Source organism: Nipponia nippon, unplaced genomic scaffold (assembly GCF_047370975.1).
Source record: "Nipponia nippon isolate SJK-2023a ecotype South Korea unplaced genomic scaffold, ASM4737097v1 scaffold_30, whole genome shotgun sequence".
NCBI lineage: Eukaryota > Metazoa > Chordata > Aves > Pelecaniformes > Threskiornithidae > Nipponia > Nipponia nippon.
Genome location: NW_028262348.1, coordinates 4345716 through 4365966, shown reverse-complemented (window position 1 = coordinate 4365966; position 20251 = coordinate 4345716). Strand labels below are relative to the sequence as shown.

Below are 20251 nucleotides of genomic sequence, written 5' to 3'. Positions count from 1 at the left end.
CCAGACCGATCCATGCTGGCATCCCCGGGGCGGGAGGAGAGGGGCAAAGGGGAAAGCAGTGGAGCCGAGCGAGGATGCAGCGGGGGGAGACCAGAGGAATTAAACCCTGTAACTTTTTATTTGTTAACTAGAACAGGAGCAAATTAATGTCTGTGGTTGCCGAAGCCTGTTTAATGAGATGTGTGTCGGGCGCTTTATTTCCCGGGCACAGGCATCCAGTCTCATCTTTCTAAAGTTGCCTGTAATGAGCGTGGGTGGATATAGAAAAGCAAAAAAGCCCTTTTTTGTGGGCGGGAGTCGAGGCAGCATCTACCCACGTACTCCATTATGATATTCAAATGTCAATATATTTTTAATTGGTTTATATCCCCCCCCTCCCCCTCCAGCTGCCTTTGGTAATTAAGGCTCTGTAAATAGATTTTACTGTAATTGGTACGAGAAGGAAAATTGGAGGACATTGTACAGTGCATTGGGGTTTGTTGTTTTTTTTTCCTCCCTGTCTTTCCTCTTTTGACTCATATTACATCTGTGAGTATTGTATCCTCCGAGGGAAGAGGCGGGGAGCCACGGCCAGTTTTGCACAAAAAGTCTGAAGCAAGAGGACCAGGTGGTTTGCTCGTGGTTGGGACACCGGGAAGAGCCGGGGAACCAGCCCAGGTTATCCCTTACGGGGCTCAGCACCATGGTGACAGGACCAACACGCAGCAGGGAGCAGCACAAGTGAGCTCCCAGTGCCAAACTGGGGAGAGCCACCAGTTTCTGTGCTGAATCTTCAATCTGCCCTGAGACGTAGCCAAAACTCTTGCAGTTATTTATAGTTCCCTGCCACAGTCACTGCCTTTATAATTTGGGGATGTTTCTCGGCGAGGGTTTGTAAACCGTGTTTTTATCTTCTCCCTTTTCCTGTTCTTTCAGCCTGTGTAAAGGACGGACTCTCTACTCGGTGGTGAGAGATGCCAAAATTGTCCTGGATGTCAACAAGACGAGGCAGATAGCGCAAGAAATTGTAAAGGTACGGTAATGGTGCAGGGGCAGCTTGGCACCAATGAGGATCTGGATCCAGCCGAGAGCCCGGCCGAGCTGTGAAGAAGCCAAGGAGGGTGGGCAGGATAGCACCTCTTGGCTTTAAAATCCAGATCTCTTAGATCTCCCTCCCCCACTTTGAGCTGAACTGGGGTGGCACCAAGGCTTCCCGTGGGCTCCCCATGCAGCAGTGAGCTTGGGGCTCATCCCGGCCGCAGCTCCTCTTCCCCCTTGGAAGTGCAGGTGTTTAAGTTCAGCTTTGCTGCTGCGAGCGAGTTGCTAGTTGGATATTCCTCTCTTGGAAAAAAAAATAATAATCTGCAGTTGGTCTGAGGTTTCCACATCTCTGTAGTGAAAGCATCCCCGGAGCCAAGGTACCCAGAGGAGTCAGTGCCGTGGTGCTCATGACAGGGGACTGTGCATGCCATGAGGCAGAGCACATTTTTCAGAGCTAAAAAAGCTTTTCCTTTCACAGAGATGACTCAAAGTGTATCTTTGACACTTCAGACGTGACCGTATAAAGAGATGCTGGGGAGGATCCTCACATGGCAAGGTCAAGTGGCTGGGAAGTTGGGTCCTGAGCCATCAAAGCTTCCCATCGAGTGTCTGCAACGGCTTGTTTTCCCAAGAGGTGTTGAGCCGTCTGCCAGAGTAGGGTTGTTCTGTGATTCCAAACATATTTAACACCAAATGATACCAAAAGTATTTGGCATGTGTCCTACCATGGGAGTCACAACAGTGACCCTGTGCCCCGCTCAAGGTCAGCCAGCACCTCTGGCCCACAGCAAGACCAAGTCATCCAAGTCATCTGGGGCTCAGCTCACGTTTGACATATTTCTATGGAAAAAAAAGAAAAACGTAGTTTTTCTGGCAGATCTTAAACCCCCTTAAATATTCAAATCCACGTTACAAACCAGAATATGTTCTGCAATGTATCCTGAATGGGTGCCTGTGCTTATGCTGTCTCTTATTAGATTGCCTATTTTGCATTTATTTACACCCAGATTTAGCAAAGTGCATGCTGTTTTTAAAGTAAATTCCTTAAATTGCCCCGAAGTCTCTGGGCTCCGGGCAGGAGCTGAAGGTTGAGCATAGGCTTAACTGCTTTGCTGAGCTGGCGTTGCCAGGGGTGTCTTGGAGCAGCGAAGCTATGGCCTGAATTCGGGGTGTCTGAGACAGCCGAGGGCCTCTCTGCTTCATTTCTTTTTTTGATCCATATTTTCCACTTTTTAAAGATGGATTTTTCCCACTGAGCAAACGTCTGAGGCATCACATAGGTTTGCCTCATATTTTTTTCCCCTGACTACCGCTGCGCTTGTGCTCAGAGCTCTTGCCTCCCAGATGTTCACAGCAGGAGGTAACGGCTTGGTTCAGCCCCTTTCTCTGTGCGGGTTGCATTGCTTCGTGTGGGTTGGGTTTTTGAGGACTAGGCTAAGAGACCGCTGTCTTCTGCAGCTGCATGTGCAGGAACGGGTTGGAAACCTCAAACTCTTCATGGTGTTGCAAGGCATCACCAGCATTGGGGAAGCATCACTGGATCTCTGAGATGAAAGCATTACCATGAAGAACATCACCCATGAGGTCCGCTGAAGATCAGCATGAATGCATGTAGACCTAATTGTAGCCCCAGCAGCAAGCCACTTTCCCTGCGTCCTCTCCTCCTTGGTAGTACGGGGTTGGATGCTCCTGCTGCAACCCACTGCAAGGCAGAGGGACTTTGGGTCTGACCCAGGTCCCCGTAGGAATTAGCAGAGGTCCAAAGGCAAAGGTGTGCGGCATGGGTGCTGAGCCCAGGCTCTCCCTGCACACTGGAGGGACTTTAAGACAGGAGATGTCCATCACACCCCTGTTGCAGCCGCCTCGGTGCTGTGCCCGGGACACACGGCTCATCGCCAGTTTGCAGCAGGAGGAGCAATTTCTCTGCCTTCCCAACTCTCCGTGTCAACCATCAGCAGATGTTAAGGATGTTTTGGTGGACTTGGAGGTGGCTGGTGTGGAGAAGCAAAGGAAAACCCAGACAACTTGGTTTGGTTGGGCTTGGGGCAGCACTACCCGGAGGAGCTGGAGGCAGGACCACGGCGGAGACTTCGGCTCCGCTAGCCGGTCGCAGCAGTTGTTTGACTTTATCCTTTCAGTCCCCGTATGCGATAGGAGAGCTGTTAAGCTTATTGGATTAGCAGGTGCAAGGGTTCTCGTTATGCCATGATCCTCCAGAGGCAAAAGTTAATTTAAGAAGCAAAGCCGGCAGAGGGAGCTGGCTTTTCACGCATGCCGGGCAGCCGAGCAAATTAAGGCATTACTGGGCCAAGAGTGTTTTCTCACAGATCATCCCGGGGGCGAAGGCGGTGGGGCTGGAATTTGCAGTGGGATCTGTGCGATACCCCGCGGAGTGAGGCGAGGGATTTGGGTTTGCCAAGAGCTCCTCGGGAAATACCTTCAGCAAAGGCTTGGCTGTGTTTGGTGATTGCATGGGAGATGCGTTCCCATCCACGCTGTGTGAGCGTGGGTGCAAAGGCCCTGCTGCCTGCTCTGAGCTCCCGTCAACCCTGACCGATGGGAAGGGGCTGCAGAGCATCTCCATGGCAGGAGATGCTCTGGTCTCGTCCTGTCCCATGGATACTCGGGGCCCTGCACTGCGCCTTGCAGGAGGACCAGGCTCACGGTATTGAAATGCTGTTCCTTGCACAATCCTGGCGCTTTGTGAAGGTGACAGTGACATTTTAAAGCAGATTTTTAAACCTCGTCATTATTTCATGTGCTGGGATCCAGAGACCCTTAATTAATCCCGGTGCCTGGAATGGTCCTGGCATCCAGCTGCAGCCGTGGCATCTCGGGGCCAGCCGCAGCCTCAAATCCTTTCCTTCCTCCAGCATCCCTTAGCAGAGGCTCTTTGGGATGTGACCGCTGAGGGGTGCAGGTAAACGCCCATGAGTTGCTGGGTTGGGGTGTTTGATGTCCCCAGCAGCATGTTGTCCCTGGCTGTCCCCAGCCTTTCCCGCTGCCCCTGGAGCAGAGCCCTGTGGGTCTGTGCTGCTGGTAAGTCCTTGGTACCTTCAGGGTTTCTCCCATGTCCTGGGCATTTGCATTTGAGGATTTGTGGGGTTTTCAGATTACTTTCCCAGTATTTCCAGATTATTTCTGAATTTGGATCATGCCTCCCAGCTCCACATCGGCTGCAAACTTAAAAATATATTCTTGTTCCACTGCCTGTGTGGTTAGTGACGCTACGTGAAAAGATCAGACCTGGGATGGACCCCCATGGAAAGCCAGTTGATAAATCCCCACGTGTCAGTGATGGACAACTGGTGTTTGCTCTTAAGCAACAGTTTGCTGGCCTGTTTGGCATTTATCCTTTGGTAGCTTCCTCTAGACCAAGTTTCCCTAGTCTGCTTATGAGAATGAAAAGTGAGACAGCATCGAAAGCCCTGCTGAAGTCAGGATAAATGGCTTTTATCACCCTCCCGTTCCCAGAGCCGGTTATCCCGTCGAGCTGAATGTCCGCCACATGGAGCTGTCGGCAGTCTGCTTGATTTGCCGATGCTAAACAAGCCAGGTGCAGGGGAGTTTGGATTTCCCACCCATGGCCTTTTTTTGCATCATTAGCAATAATTTTAATTAACCACCAAGTAGCTTTTCCTAGGGGAAAAGAATTAAGGCAGGACTCCTGCGAGGCGCTTGTTTCCCAGCTAATGGTGTCGGTGTGCGCATAGGAAGCACTAATGGCTCAGCCAGGGTATGTGATAGCGGTGATGGAGAGCTTTGACTTATTACCCTTCTGCTCCCAGCCCCAAAAGAGAAGGAAGGCGAAAACATCATCATCATCAATTTCTCAGCAGAGGATTTCAGAAAAGCGACTTCCAGTTTGGTTTGCCGTTAATTTTTCTTGCATAACCAATTAATCAGGAAGATGAGTGGGCGCTGTTGCAGCCGAGACGCCCGCACCACGATCCCATGGCCCTCCGTGAGCACCACCTGATGCCTGTCCCAAGCCAGGGACGCCCTGGACACCTGCCCTTTCTGCAGGGACATTTGGGGACGTGCAGCCTATGGCTGTGGCCCAGCCGTAGCTTGGTAGTGTAGACATGCCTCTGTGGCACAGGGATGCTCGCAGCCGGGCTCTCCCCGTCTTGGCAATCGTGGGGCTCCCCCTGCTCTGGCATTATCCTGTTTGTTCTGCTTTTTCAGTTTTTGGGTATTTTTCTCTCTCTTCCATCCTAGGGAATGGGCTACCTGCATGCCAAGGGGATCCTTCACAAGGACCTCAAGTCAAAAAATGTTTTCTACGACAACGGGAAGGTGGTGATCACAGACTTTGGCCTCTTCAGCATCTCGGGAGTTCTCCAAGCAGGCAGGTAGGACAGAGCGTGGTGGAAATACCGGCGTTCCTCCCCATGCCCTAGAGCTCCCCTTTGAGCTGGGAACATGGGGAGGGAGCCCAAAAACCTCCTCTGCAAGTGCCTTTCTGGGTCTGCAGCCTTGGTAGACATGAGAACAAGGTGCCTTTGAGTGTCCTGGGGTTGCCCTGGGGATTTCACCATCTCACCTCCTGGGATTTTGCTTTGGAGGAGGCTTGCTTTGGGAAAATAGCAAGATATATAGTTCCTGCAGAAAGCCCTCTGCCCCACGAGTGGTGCTCCCTTGAAAAGCAGCTCCAAACTCAGTGCCAGCATTGGGTTTGCGGTGCAAAGCCTCAGAGGGATGGCGAAAGCAGGGCTGGGATTTCTGTAGCAAGGTGGGTCTGGGCTCAGAGTGGTGAAAACAAACTGCTCTGCTTCTTGGGTGCAGAAGTTGCAGGTTGTTTTGATTTGATTTTTTTTTCATTTATTTTTTTAAACCTAGTGTTTAAAGGCAGAGTTGCTTTTGATTGGTAGGAAGGAGCATGATGCTGCCTGCAAGTCTCCAGCAATTTGGTTCAGAGAGGCAGGACCTGGTCTCGGGTGGGGTCTCTTGGACACAACCTCTTCCCACTGGATGCATCATTTCCGTGGCCAAACCACTCTGCAGCCATCCAGGAGATGCTCCTCGGACTCCATTTCACCAGAGCCAGCAAAGCTGGTTCATTCCTTGGCCTTTCCCTAACAGCATCATTATAATCCCCCGGCATCTGCTTCATCTCCTGCCTCTGGGCTGATGAGCGGTGCAGCCAGAGCGGCAGCCTGGGTCCAGTGGTCCCGTCCCCATGGCTGTCCCCTGGCTGCTCTGGTGACCTTTTGGGGGCTGCAGACATCTGGCCATGGTGTCTGCACCAAGCCAGGACATGGAGCAAGACACAGAGAAAATGAGAGCCAAGCTTGGGACATTTACAGCATTGTGACATTTTTTGGTCTCTTTGGGTTTGGAATCAAGCCCATTTGGTAAATGTTCCTTCTTAAATGTTTTTTTTTTTTTTTCCCAGTGCTTTGGGAGGTTTTCCAGCCATAGGCATGGCAGGGCAAAGAGTTTCAGCAGCCATGGAAAGGAAGAAAAGCAAAGCTGGGGGGAAAAGGAAACAGAAGAGGGGAAAAAAGAACAAAGATTATATTTTCCTTTTTTTTAAAACTAAGAAAAAGAACGTTGCTGACTTTTCCCCATGGGAGAGCGTTTTTTCACTAAACCCTTTGTGTTAGAAGCAGCACGGGCCAAGTGGAGCATTATCGGCACCGGCAGCTTGGGCAGGTTTCCTCCAGCAGCGCAGTACCCGCCTTCTGGTCCTTTCGGTCTCCATCACCTCACACGATGGAGTTTGTCACTGGAGAGGTTGTCGTGGCTGATCATCACTTTATGGCAAAGATGCTCAGGAGATAAAATGCACCTTGGAAATAAGATATTTTTTTTCTAGTTCCCGTGTGATGAGGTCAAAGGATTAGAGGAAAAGGCGATGGCCGCCTCTCTCCATCCCACGTCTCTTGCGGCGAGCTGGGCAGCCAGCCTTTCCGTTCCACTTGTATAAATATCATCTGGTTTTAGCACAAACTTAGCCAAATGCTTAGGAAGCCCAAGAAATCCAGCAGTGCTGCTGCTCTCCCTGCAGCAGAGAAGTGAGTTTCGGCTCTGGTTTAGCAGCTGGGCAGGGGGTTTGGGACTTAGGTCTTGCCAGGATGAGGTTGCAGCTCATTCCAGCAGTGGTAAAAGGATTTGGGCAAAAATGGCCAAATTTTGCCAGGGACCTTTGTTATGAAGGTCAGAGATGCTCTGGAGATAAAATGGGAGATAAGATGCTGAGGAAATGGGGTATCTGATGGGGTGGACCAATGCGTGGCCATCTCTGCTCAAGATTGGAGTGTCACTTGGGGGGTAAAGTCCAGGAGATTACTCAGAAGAGGAAGGATGGTCAGAAACGCAAGGTTGGACAGAAATGAGCAGTGTTTTCCTGGAAAAATAGAGAAAATAGAAAAAAATAGGGAAATTTCTGCCCCGAGGAGTTTTCAGTGTGGCTGCCCTGGACTGCTGGTGGTACACATCTTCTGCCGGTGGAGAGCTGAGAGAAGGCTTTGGGGATCCGCACTCATCGGTCACCACGAATTTTGAAGCAGCAAGTGTCTGCAGGTCTGATTTCCCTTTTCAGGGTGGGTTTTTTGCTGGTTCTGGTTTCTCTCAGATGAAGAAGAACGATAAAGCACAGTTTGGGGTCCTTGGAGGTTTGCATGGACAAGCATATACAGAGAAGGCAGCAAATTTTTGCGGGTCAAGTTAAGGACGTTAAGTTGCTTCAGATGTGAATGAGAACTACAGACTGGCCTGTTTTCTCTAGGGTTAAAAAAAGACATGGCTTAAAAATCCTCCTTGTCCTCCTTGAGTAGGCTCATGTTCAGTTCATGAACACATCTGGAACAAGGAGTTTGCAGTGTCCATCTGTGCCGTGATACGCTTGCACTGCTGAAAAGTGAGACAGCTATCGCAACTTTCTGCAGACACTTTGCAATCCAGTGTCTTATCCTGGCAAAAGCAGATTTATTTCTCCTTTATTTAAACATTGTTGGGCTCGGTAGGGCTGCTCTGTAATTAGGAAGAGCGCGAGGTGGCTCTTGAGTAGTCTGGAGAGCTCTTCTGCTCTTGCTTTTGCCTTGGGGCTGGCTTGTCCTTCAGTGGGTTAAGAAGATGCTTGGCTGGTTGTGCTGCTTTCTGCTAGTGGAAGTGGCCAGGTTGGTTATGAAGTCAGGCAAACTTTTGTCACGAAACCTCAAATTGCTGTAATTGAACCACATTTGGAATTCAATTAAAGCTGAGCCCTCGTTGCTAGAAGCTCGTAAACCCGTAGCTGTGTGCTCAGGCGTACGTGAGCTTTGCAGAGGGACGTGGCTGGGCTCACATGAGAGCTGCGGAACCAAATCCAGTTCCTGGAGCATCCCAAGGTGAGCCGGAACGTCGGTCCTGGGATATCACGGCACTGGGTGACTTGAGTGAGCAAAAATAAAAGCCCTGGGTGCAATTCTGGTCTTGCTGAGGGTGGTGGAGCAGATCTGAGTGCTGCCTGCCGCATCCTGCTCCCCGCTGCCTGCCCGGAGACAGAGACCATAGATACAGGGAAGGATGAGTGAGCCCCTCCGTGTCTTTTCTAATTGCCCCGGTGCTTAACACCAGCTTGTAATTAAGAGCTGTGCAGGGATGGAGGATGGCAGCAGGAGCCAGCTGGGGAGCTGAAAGCCTCCCCCCTGCGCCAAAGTGCTCTCGTCTGTGGTTCCTGGGGCTGGAGGGTCTGTGCCTTGCTGGAGCCGCTGATTGTGATGGTGGCTCTGATGTGGCAGGGTGAAGAGGAGCCATCAAGACCCCAGAGGGGGCATGGAGGCTTAATCAGTGATTCCCTGGACTGGCAGAGTCCTTCCCTAGGGAGGGGGTTCCTCCTCCGGTCACTGCCAGACCTGGGGGTGATGCCTGGGACAGGGACAGCTTTGAGGCCAGGAGGATCCGGACTGCGTCGTCTTGGGATTGTGCACCTTGTGTGCACGCAGCCGCGGGGCAGAAAAGCCAGCCAAGGAATCAGCGTTTGCAGTGGGAGCTTGTCATCCTGCCTCGGGGGTGGATGGAGATGCCTGTGCCTGGGTTGTGTCCCCTCGGACCTGGGCTCTGGGACTTTGGCCCCAGCAACCCCACACCATACCTTACCCCTGCACATCGCCATCCTCAGGAGGGCATCCAAGCACAAACAGGGGCAAATTCCTTGATAAGAGATGGTGGGCTTCTCCTTCTCTACCCCAACATGACATGGGGCAGCTTTTGTTACCTCCTGCAAAACTACACTGCCGAATTTGGGCTTGGACACACGATCAAGCTGCTTAATGTGTTACCACCACCAGTGGTCCCTGCCCATTTCCCTGCCCAGGGACCCTTTTTATGCCAGTGGTGTATCCTAGGTGCCTGCTGGAGGATGTAAACGATGAAGAAGCAACCAACGTCGTCCTCAGCTGTTGGCCAAAGGAGCCTGATGTATTTGTACCAAGCAGGGGCACCTTGAGGAGGTAGAGGAAAAGACGGCTGAGGTTACGTGAGGGGCTGGTGAGGGGGATTAAAGATGAAGTGAAATCCCTGAGTGGCAGCCTGGCATTAAGCAGCAATGTCCCAGTGAGGATCGGCCACTATATATCACGGGGCAGGTGATTATAATGGAGGCAGGCTGATCCCATGGGCGATGGCATGGGAGGCTTGGACGTGAAGGCAGGCTAGAGGGGCTGTTTGGTGCCAAACACCTGAAAACACTGATTTCTAGGCCATTATTATAGGGTGGGTTTGGTCAGAAGAGACCCTTAGAGGTCCCCAGTCCAACCTCCTGCTCAAACCACAGTGGGGCCAGCTCAGGTGTCGATGCTAGTGGGATTTACCCCAGGTAATGCTTTGCGCCCCGCTCTTTTAAGGTGTTTTGGTGCAATGGTTGCAGCGAGGGCCCTGGCAGACCCTGCATCCTCATCATCAGCCCAGCAGAGCCGAAGTGCCTCCTCACCACCATCCTGTGCCCAAATTGTGCCCTGCCGCCTGGCAGGGGTAGCCGCGGAGCCACTGTACCGGCATTTCGCAGAGCAGGGTTAAAACCCAACTTTGCAAGGATGTCATAGGGAAAACCAGGCTTAAATGCCCTGGGGAGAGGGTGGGAGGGCTGGGGGACTGCTTGTGGTGGCACGGTGGTGATGTTCCCCCCTGCGGTACCCATGGCTTCGTTTCCGTGATTCGGCAGGCGGGAGAACAAGCTGCGGATCCAGAACGGCTGGTTGTGCCACCTCGCCCCCGAGATCATCCGCCAGCTCTCGCCGGACACCGAGGAGGACAAGCTGCCCTTCTCCAAGCACTCGGATGTCTTTGCACTGGGGTGAGTCCCTGTGGAGTGGGCAGGCTGCAGAGAACTGGTGCAGTTGTGTCAGGTGTGAGCTGCCCTGAGCAGCTGGGAGGGGACAGGGACGCTGCTTGCCACAATGCTGAGGGGACGCTGCCTGCCACAATGCTGAGGGGACGCTGCCTATGGGAATCCCAATCGCTGGGCTCAGAGCACCTTCCCACTTTGAGAAATTTTGAGTTAAACCCCGCTAAATACCCAAATCCTCCTGTTTTGGCTACAGACCAGGGTGCCTCCGGGCAATGGGATCCAGAGCATCCTGGGGATGCCAGCCTGGTGTAATCTCTCCCCTGCATCCTCCTTGGGTGGGTACCGATGAGAAGGTGCTCTGGATGTCAGCTGGGGATGCCGAAGGGTTGGGGACACCCCGATTCTCCCCACCAGCTGGCTGCAGATGGGCTGGCAGTGGTGGCTGCTACTGCGAGCTGGGGCTGCTGGGGGGAGGAGATGCCAAAAGGCCAAGAAGAGGAGAATTGATGAGTCTCGTTCAGCAAATCGGCTCATCGCTCCTGCCGTTTATCTGAAAGCAAGCCTCCGTTACAGCAGGAGCCCAGTCATGCCCCGATAAAACCTTTCTCGAGGCAGACGTAGGGCTGGGGGTTTTACTCAGGGGATTAATTTTCTCATGGTTACCTTAAAGGCTGTGGGGATTAGCATGCGTGGGGCTGTTATCGGAGGCAATATTTCCATCAAAACCACAGTAATTACAGCTGAAAGGGGCTGGCTTTTTTTTTCCTTCCCCAAGGTATAACTTTAGCACAAAAATAAAGAAGTAATTAAGGAATCATATAGAACTAAGTGAGAGTTGATTACTTACGCTTAGTTTTTCCTCTTTTTTTTGAGTGTGAGCTCTGCCCTTATGCAAAGCATGAGTTTCCTTAAAGGATTAAAAGATTTTCCCACATTTTTCCTCTTGTTTCTGTTACCGTCCGCTGAGCCCGGGAGGCTCACGGATGATCCGGAGGGTTATTGCCATCGCCTCTTCCCTGTAGGGATTTGAGGATCAATGACAGCAAGAGGAAAAGATCTTTTAAAGACTCCAGAAGACGGCAGAAATGTTAAATTAAAGTGTGTGCGAGGGCGGTGTGGAGCAGGGGGCTGAGGCTGGTGGCATGTGCTTGCCGAAGCCTGAGAGATCATGGCAATAATTAATATTAGATGCGTGGTCTTCTTGTGCAAAGGGAGATGGAGTAGCAGACCGCTCTCCATAGCACCATCCATACCCCAGGAAGTGCAGCCCAAATATTTTGGATACATCTCAAAGCAGCAAGGTGAAAAATGAAGTCCCAAACTCCCAACTAGAAACTTGAACTTAACTGCGTTGGATGCATTGAGGCACCTTGAAAATCGCCGCTCCTGCCTGAGCATCTCGGCCTGTGCCACCAGGACCTGCCCTTCTCCAGCCCCCCGATTCGTCTGCGCCTGCAGCACCAATGGACATCTCACATTATTAAAATTTTTGGACATTTACAGCCAAACTGTGCATATTTTTCCAAAATCAGGAGAGCTGATTTCCAAAATCAGGGAACCCCCCCCTGTCCAAAAGTGATCCTTCATTTATCAGACCACCTCCACCAGATTTTTCCACCCTAATGCCATTTTAACCCCGTTTCTTGCTGCTTTAACCAGCCATGACAGCATCCCTTGAAGGGAAAAGAAGCTCCAGGGAATTTGCCTTGGAAATTGGGGCCAGCACTGTGTGAGTCGGGGCTCATCCAGCCTCCGGGTGCCAGAAAATGAGGATGCAAAACTCCCAGGCGGTAGCGGGGGCGGAGGACCGCGGGGGTGGCTGCCAGCTCAGCCAGAGACGCCCTGGTTTTGGGATATTCCCTTGGATTTGGGACTCCTCACGGAAAGGAGGGCTTGGCTTAACAATAAAAGCAGTGCAGTGGCAGATGGCTGTGGGTTCACGTGTGCCATCACCTGGTGAGGGCACCGGGGATGGTTTGTGCCATGGCTTGGATGGCTTTTTGTAGCTTGGATGGCTTTTTGTAGCTTGGATGGCTTTTTGTGGCTTGGAGTGCTTTTTGCAGAAGAAAAAGGGAAAAGTCAGAGTGAAAGCGAATGCTCAGGCTCGTCCTTACCCAGTGCTTGCTGTCCCACACAGCTGGAGCAGGTGGCAGAGTTAGAAATGCCAGCCCAGCAGCTGGACCATGTATTTACCCCCTGCATCATCTATTAAGCTGCTCCGCGGGCAGCAGGGTGAAGGGCTATTGCAGCCCGGCAGGAGATTCCCACTTAATGCAACAGGCTAGCTGGCGGCTCTGCCCATGCCTCTGCCCATGCCTCTGCCCGTGCTTCCCATCAACCTCTAATCTCCTGCCCATGGGCCAGGTTCTTCCCTGATGTAAACGGGGGTTGCAGCAGGCTGCTGGCTTGCTCTTGGTCAAGTCAACAGCCTCAGCTTCCCCATCTAGAAAATGGGAGAGGTGATATCTCCGTAATGAGGGCTGAGCAGCTCCGGAATTGTATCTGGGATGAAGCATCTCCTGGATGTGAATGATTTTGGAGCAGAGAGAGGTGGTGGATGTGGGTGCAATGGCCAGATGTCCCCCCTCGGGATACCTCCCCATCCCCTGACCCCTGCTGTCTCCCAACAGCACGATCTGGTACGAGCTGCACGCACGGGAATGGCCCTTCAAGACGCAGCCAGCGGAGGCAATAATCTGGCAGGTGGGAAGAGGGATGAAGCCCAACCTCAGCCAGATTGGGATGGGCAAGGAGATCTCGGTAGGTGGTGTGGGGCAGGCGCTGGAGCCCCGTATGGTGTGCATGGAGGGGTAACGTGCCCCACTGGTCCGTGCCCTGGGTGGAAGGTTCCCTTTGAAAAACATTCTCTGCTGCCAAGGATCTGCCAGCAAAAAAGCAAGGGGTCCCTCGCTCCCCAGATGGCGAGGCTTGGTCCTGCTGCTGTGGCACAAGGATCAGCTCAGCTTGCATGTCCTCTCTGCCCCAGCCCTTCACAAGGATGTTCTGATGGAGACAGGATCCTCATGAGATGGATGCATCTCCTCCACCCCAGCCTTTCACCAGGATGTGGTGATGGAGATGGGGTCCTCATGGGATGGACACATCCCCTCCACCCCAGCCCTTCTCAAGGATGCAGTGATGGAGACGGGGTCCTCGCAGGGTGGATATTGGGCGTGGGGAGAGGGACTGGCTTGGTTTGCTCATGTCCTCACCCTGTGTGGCTGTAGGACATCCTCCTGTTCTGCTGGGCCTACGAGCAAGAGGAGAGACCCACCTTCACCAAGCTCATGGACATGCTGGAGAAACTGCCAAAGCGCAACCGTCGCCTTTCCCACCCCGGGCACTTCTGGAAGTCGGCAGAGTAAGTCTCTGTCCCTGCCTATCCTTCCCCATGCCAGCAGGCAGCTCTGCCTGCACTCCTCAAGACCCCACTGTCACAGCTGAATGGCTGGTGTTGATGGTGGGGAGAGTACGGGGACAAGCTGTGGGTATATTGATGCCGTGTCGGGGGGCAAGGATGGGTGGGAAGGGTGGTCACAGAGTGCTGTGCCCATGCCAGCTGTCACTGCAGTGCTGGCTGTCCTTGGTGGGGTGAAAAAGCCTGTGAAAGTAGTTGGAGGTGATCAGGAGGAGCCTGGCGATGTGCTCCACCAACGCCAGGAGGAAGAAGCACGATCCAGGGGCAGACTGGAGCCAGGACCTTGGGGGGTCATCTCCTTTGGGGACATCTGCTTTGGGGACACCAGCCAGGGCTCCAGTGCCTGCCCATGCACCATGCTCAGAGCAGCTTTCCTTCCTGGGAAGGTGGTTGTTCCTTCTTTTGCCCAGATTTAACTGATGGGGGGGGATGCCCTGCCCCGGGTCCTTCTCCAGACCTGCAGCCTGCGTCAGCCGTTGCAGTTTCCAGTGGTGGGAGAAGAGCATGGTCTCTTCTCCTCTTGCAGGCAGTTTGTGGCCAAGTCCTGCTCCGTTTCATTGCTTTGGCTTAGTCACATCTCTCTGCTTCAGCAAACGCAGCATAAATGGGTCCCCAGTCAGGGCTTCAGGATCTGTCCTGTTGGTAACAGCAGGAAAATGCAGAAGAATCACTTAGAAACTCATTTTCTTCCCTGGAATTTATCATATTATGACAAATAGGACCAAAAGCCTAACCCATGCGGAGGTTGCACACACATGGGGGGATGTTTTCCTTCTCCCGGTGTGCATCCCTAGCCCGCGGAGGCTGGAAACCGGGATGGGGGCAGGGAGGGAAAGGTTTGCTAAGAGAGAGAAGCGAGGGCACTTCGGACTGCTTCAAGCATCCCTCTTGGACCCTACCAAGTGTCAGAGATGCTGATTTCTCCTCCTGCGTCTAATAACCAAACCTCCTCGCTTCCTTATCTGTGCGGCAAGCACGGGCGGCCCCAAGGTCACGGGCGCAGCAAAAGCTGCTGGAGTGTCCCCTGTGCCACCTCCCGTCCACATGTGCTTGGGACTCATGAGGGGCTCCTGGGAACAGCACAAAGACAGCGGTCAGATGGCCCCCAAATCACCCGGAACGTAAGCTGTTAATCAGGAGGGAAGTTAATTACCAATCCGTGCTCCGAGCAGGCACCAGGGTGGCTCCAGCAGCCGGGCAAGGAAAGCTGAAGGTTGATGAACCCCAAAGCAGCAGGCTGTGTAATTGCTTGGTTGGGTTTGGGAAGGTTTTTGCAATCACCAAGCCACGCTCTGCCTGCCACCAGCTTTGGCTGCCCAGCAGCTTCCCCTTAATTACTGGCCCCCTCTTTTGCTAAGCGCGAGGGGAGGGAGGATGCTTCAGCTCAGCACTCGCTTTCCATCTGAGCTGCCTCCTTCCTTAGGGACTTGGCTCCAGCCACTGTTCCTGCGTTAGGTCCCGACTTCCCCGTGGGGTCCCTGCTTGCCCGGGAGCCTCAGCTGCACGCAGGGATGATCTGGCTGCAGTACCCAGGGGCTCTGTCATCCCTGCATGAAGGGAACGGGGGGAAAAAACTCTCGGAGGTCCCGCTGCTGGGAGAGCTTGCGTGTATGTGGATGGGGCAAGGCGTGTGGTACCCAACAAGTCCTTTCCCCTCTAGATGATACTACACCTGAGAGCTGCCTGCACCAGGAAAACCCAAACCGGGCTGGTAGGGAGGTGCAGATCTGCACGGGTTCCCACAGTGCTGCTGCATTCGGGGGCAGCTCCACGGCAAACCCATTTGGGGAGGCTTTTTGCAATGGGCTGCCCTTCAAAAACCCATGGTGCCATGGGATGAAGTGCCTGGTCCTGACTCTGCTGTGTTTTGTCCCTTCCAGGCTGTGACAGGAGGAGTTAAGGGACGGTGCCTTCCTCCCCCTGCGGTTCTCCTCTTCCTCTCCACTTCCCAACCTGGCGCTATGGAGGAGCAGCGGACACCGCAGGCCGACAGCGGGATGGGAATGAGCCTCTTCCCCTGCAGCGTTTCACCCCGTGAAGCCTCTCTGCAAGGGCTGGAGAAGCCGAGCCAGCAGCCGAGCCCCGGGGATGCCCGGCTGTGGTGGGATGGGGTCGGCGGGCGGCTCTCGTGCACATGGGGTCAGGTCTTGGGCCGATTCCTTGCCAAGCAGGGGCAACCTACGAGGCAGTCGGCTTCAGTTTAACCCCAGGGCTCCTCTGATCCCAATCAGCATGGTCAGTGCTTGTGATGCTTGGTTGGGGAGGGGTTACTTCTCAGTGGGTTTATTTAATTTTCTTTTTTTTTTTTTTTTTTAATGAAAAAAGGGGGAAATGTTGCTGATTCATGAGTTTAGTGCTGAAGCCTGCCGGGGCCAGGGAGTGCCGCTGCTATTAGCTGCCCCCCGTGGGGAAATGCATCTGCAGAGCCGGAGCTGGAGGAGTCCTGCTCCCCCGCGCCTCAGCAGCCCCTTCATGGGCAGCAGTGACCTTTCACAAGCGGCTTCTCTACCTCCCGGCTGTGCCCACTTACACTCCCCCCCAGGTCTCCCTCTCGGCAGGGTGCATCTCCACATTCCTGTTAATTTAGCCGTTTGCCCCAGTGCGTACCTAATCAGCGAGCCTTTCCCTCTCGCCCTCCCCAGCGCTGCTTTGCTTTTGACTTCAACCCCCGCTGCCGAAGGCGCTGCTGAAAGCCCAGGTTTGGGGATGCTCTGGGGCTGGGCAGAGCAGAGCAGCTGGGGTTGGGGTCCTTCCCCTCTCCTGTTGCCCTCTCCGGGCTCGTTGCCAGAGCCAGGGATGCAGACAGGCTCTGGTTGTACAGAGCATCTCCCTTCCCAGCCCCACACATGGGAGCCACCGACGTCTCAGCTGAACAAGCAGCCATGCCTAGGACCATTTTCCCCTGCATATTCATCTTCCATCAGCCAAATCCCGAACCTCGCCAAAGAGATGCTCTTTGGGCAGCATCTTGGAGCTTGTGGTGCCATCTGAATACCATGTGCTGGTATTTGCCTCTCCCCATCAGCTCAGATGGGCCCTCAAGCCCATTAGATGAGCTGTCAAGCGACAGATGATAGCAAATTGCGTTTTCAGGCCCTTATTGAGCGTAATTGCTTGACAGGAACCATCCTGAATAATTCAATCGTAGTCTAAGTTAGCTTTAATTTGGAGACATGACGAGGCTCTGCAAACCAACCAGCCCTGGTTTGTTTGCTGCTCCTCTAACTCCCCCTTGCTGGTGTTTGAACTGCTTTAGCATAAGTAAGTAAATGAAAATTAGAAACTTAATTGCAGCTAGGAAGAGATGTTACTTTAATTGTGGAGGCGTGTAAGAAGGTGCTTTTATTTCTTAAAATTTGCACACGTGCTTATGTATAAAGTCTGAGGTGGGCAGGAGCGGGGGGGTGAATCCAGCCTCCAAGTGCGCTGGCAGAGTGTTGGTCTGGATGAGTCTCCTGGTGATGCTTTTGGGACATTTGCTGTGCCATGCAGTCGCATCTCACTCTAAGATGTTTTGCACAAGGTGGGGATGAGGCAGGATCAACCTCATCTGTCTTTGATGCTGAGGCCAAGTGGAATGAGTGAGCAAGGATGAGCCCTTGTTTATGCTAATTGCCCCCTGCACCAGGCAGCACGGGCAGTTTGTGGTCCCCTGGGCACGATGTTGCAGAGCTCAGCGTAGGTGGCTGAGCATCACCTTGTCCCAAAGGATGCTCCACGGCTGCTCGCCCTCTGCCTCCTCCGCACCCCACCTCTTCCCTCACTAACATGCACCGGCTTCTTCATCCCACCCCAAGCCACAGCAGAGATGTCCTCTGCTGCCCGTCCTCCCTATCCCAACCCTTCCCTGCTGTCTCATGCCCTCTCCATCCTCTGCGCGTGTGCGCACGTGTGCCATAAATGTTGCACTAATTCTCAGAGTCTCTCTGAGTTTTCACCAATGCCTTCACCTGCGGTGGTCCCGGGGCCTGTGGGAGGGAGCAAACACCCACTGCCGGAGGTCTCTGCTGCTGGGGCGAGGGTGCAGGGAGGTCTCACCATGAAATCACCGGTCCCTAAACCACATTCAGATGGAGTGATCACTGTAGAAAGGTGGTTTCTCACTTCTCACTTGGTGGTTTTAGTTTCTAAGTAGGCGTGAGCTTCCTGCAGTAGCCAGTGGAGCGTGTTGGAAAGATGAAGGAGGTGATGCTGTGGATGATGCTCAGCACCAGGGGTGTAGCCTGACAGATGTTGTGCAGATTTGTGGTGGAAGGTACAACGTCCGTCTTGAAAGGCTTACTGTGGGTTTGCTCTCTGTGCCCCAAGCCCTCTACCTGCCTGGAAAGTCTCACCTTGACATATTCCTGCGTGGGGTCTCAGCAGCCCTTGGCAGATGCCTGCTCTATTTTATCAGCTGAGACTCAAGGAAAGAAGTGAGCTGATGAGCATGTTGGTTTGGTCCTAGTGGGAGCTCAGGGCTCTCTGCAGCGGCCTCGGCCAAGCGTTTCTCCCTTGGATTTTGGGCATCCAAAAGGAGCTAAGTGCTCCTATAGCCAACAAATCTCACCAAATCTTCTCTCATCTCCCTCCTCTTTCTCCCCCCCTTCCCTCACCGTAACGTCTCAGCCGGCCCACGAGCAGAGCCGTTGCACAATAGTATCGATGGAAAAATAGCTGCCCTGTATTTATCATAAATTAGCTCAGAAGAGCAGCTCCTTCCCTTCCATTCAGCACAGCAACGGTTGTTTATGCAGCCGTGTTATTTGCATCATGCCTTCTTATTTTTGAAAGTCTTAATTATTAGAAAAAACCAAACCAACAAATCTTACTTTTTGTTGTTGTTGTTGTTCTTTGTTTTTTGACTCCGGCTTTGTGTGGGTTTTTTTTTCCCCCAGTTTAAAAATATCCAGCCCTTCAGCAGGGAGAGAATGTAGGAGAAACTCTGCACAATGCCCTCTAATAGGAGATCCGAAGGAGTGAGAAGGTCCATCCGGTGGCTCAGTTTAGCTGTGTGAGCTAGAGGAGAGACGGGTTATTTCCAGATGTGCCAGGCGAGAGCGGAGCCAGTTTTAGCATGGTGATGTTTTGAGCAGCAGCTCGAGATGTAGGGAACCATCCCCAACCCCAGGGTACATCCCCAGGCTCTTGCAGAAAAGCAGCCCCAGCGATGCTCTCCTGGCCCAGTCCTCCAGCTCTCAGCTGCTTCATCCTTTCGGTCACCCTCCAAGGCTCTTCCCTGAGCTTCCCAGTCCCCGACCTTGCTGCTGTCTGAGTTTTCTTCCAGCATTTCAATGCTCATGGGGAACACCGCATTTGGGGCTGGGTAGTGAAGCCACTACCAGTGATGGAAGTGGTGGTGTTGCATGGCCCCAAAGCACTATGTCCTCCTTTGGCTGCTAAATTATATCCCCTGGTCCTGCTGCTTCTTCTGTCCATCTTTCCCCCCAAATTACCCAAATCCTCACTGAGCCATGACTGGGCAGATTCTGGGGATGATGAGCTCAGAGTCCAGCCCTGATGACTTTTATCCAGTACTTGACCATGGCAGGAGCCGAGACAATTAAGATTTAAGACAGACAGTAGGCAGAAATGAATGTCTTGGAGGTGGAAGAGCTGCTCAACCTTTGCTAGATGCTATGGAAGAGTTGGTGCCTATGGCTCGGTCTCTTTGGCCATGCTAAGGAGAAGGGGTCTGTGCTGGTGGTGCCATGAGATGCTATCTGCACCCCCAAGTGCCGCGGGGAGCCTTGGGTCGAGCCCGCCGGCGGCCGGCGCTCTGCTGGGCACCTTCGCTTTCCTTCCTCCTTTCTTCGCCATTTATTTATTTTAATTTATTTTAATTTTTTTTTTTTTTTTCAAATAGTGAGTCTTCGGGAAGCTTGGTCAGCTGCAAAAGCCTTCTTTAATTTCTGGTCCCTGTAAAGTACGCTGTTACATTTTCTTGTACATAAGGTATATATAAATATATATACATATCTCTATATGTATGTATATAGATATATACATATATAACAAGCTCTAAATCCTGTACAGTTTCAAACTGAACTCGATGGCCTGCTTTGTTTTCTCTGTGTTAGTTCTGACTGTTGCAGAATGAGCTGACTTTCATTTCCCTTTTCCTCTTTCCCTTTTCTTTTTATAAATATATACATAAATATATATATATTTTGTTGTTGTTGTTGCAAAACTCTTGTCACTGGAAAAGAACAGTTGATTCTGGTGCAAAAAAAATATCACCCACACACCAACAAAAAAAATCGCTGAGAAAGGCACGATGGATCTCCCCGATGTAAATTTGTACAGTAACATTTATAACGTTTTCTACACTTGAAGAAAGTATTTATAATTTCAGCTGTCTGACTGAGTGTGAATCTCTGTGACCTGCAGAAATGGATAGCCATTTGTTCCCGTGGTTTCTCGTGCAGTGTTTGGTGAGGTGACAGTGTATGAATTATTTATGCCAATAAAAAAAAAAACAAAACACCTTTGAAAACCAGTGCACCCCTGTGCTGCTCTGCATCCCCACGCCGCCGCCCGCTCCCCGCCCTCTCCTTGCT

At 52.5% G+C, this 20251-nt stretch overlaps 1 protein-coding gene across 1 annotated transcript in view; it reads left to right on the top strand.

Annotated features, from left to right (window-relative positions):
• The window catches only part of KSR2 (kinase suppressor of ras 2), an 81200-nt gene extending 67541 nt beyond the window's left edge, over positions 1 to 13659 (top strand). Inside the window, exons 16-20 of the mRNA XM_087768762.1 lie at positions 916 to 1012; positions 5242 to 5375; positions 10169 to 10300; positions 12925 to 13054; positions 13522 to 13659. Coding sequence (XP_087624888.1) covers positions 916 to 1012; positions 5242 to 5375; positions 10169 to 10300; positions 12925 to 13054; positions 13522 to 13659 — 631 coding nt within the window. The remainder of the gene's footprint in view (positions 1 to 915; positions 1013 to 5241; positions 5376 to 10168; positions 10301 to 12924; positions 13055 to 13521) is intronic.
• Positions 13660 to 20251: the final 6592 nt, after the last annotated feature.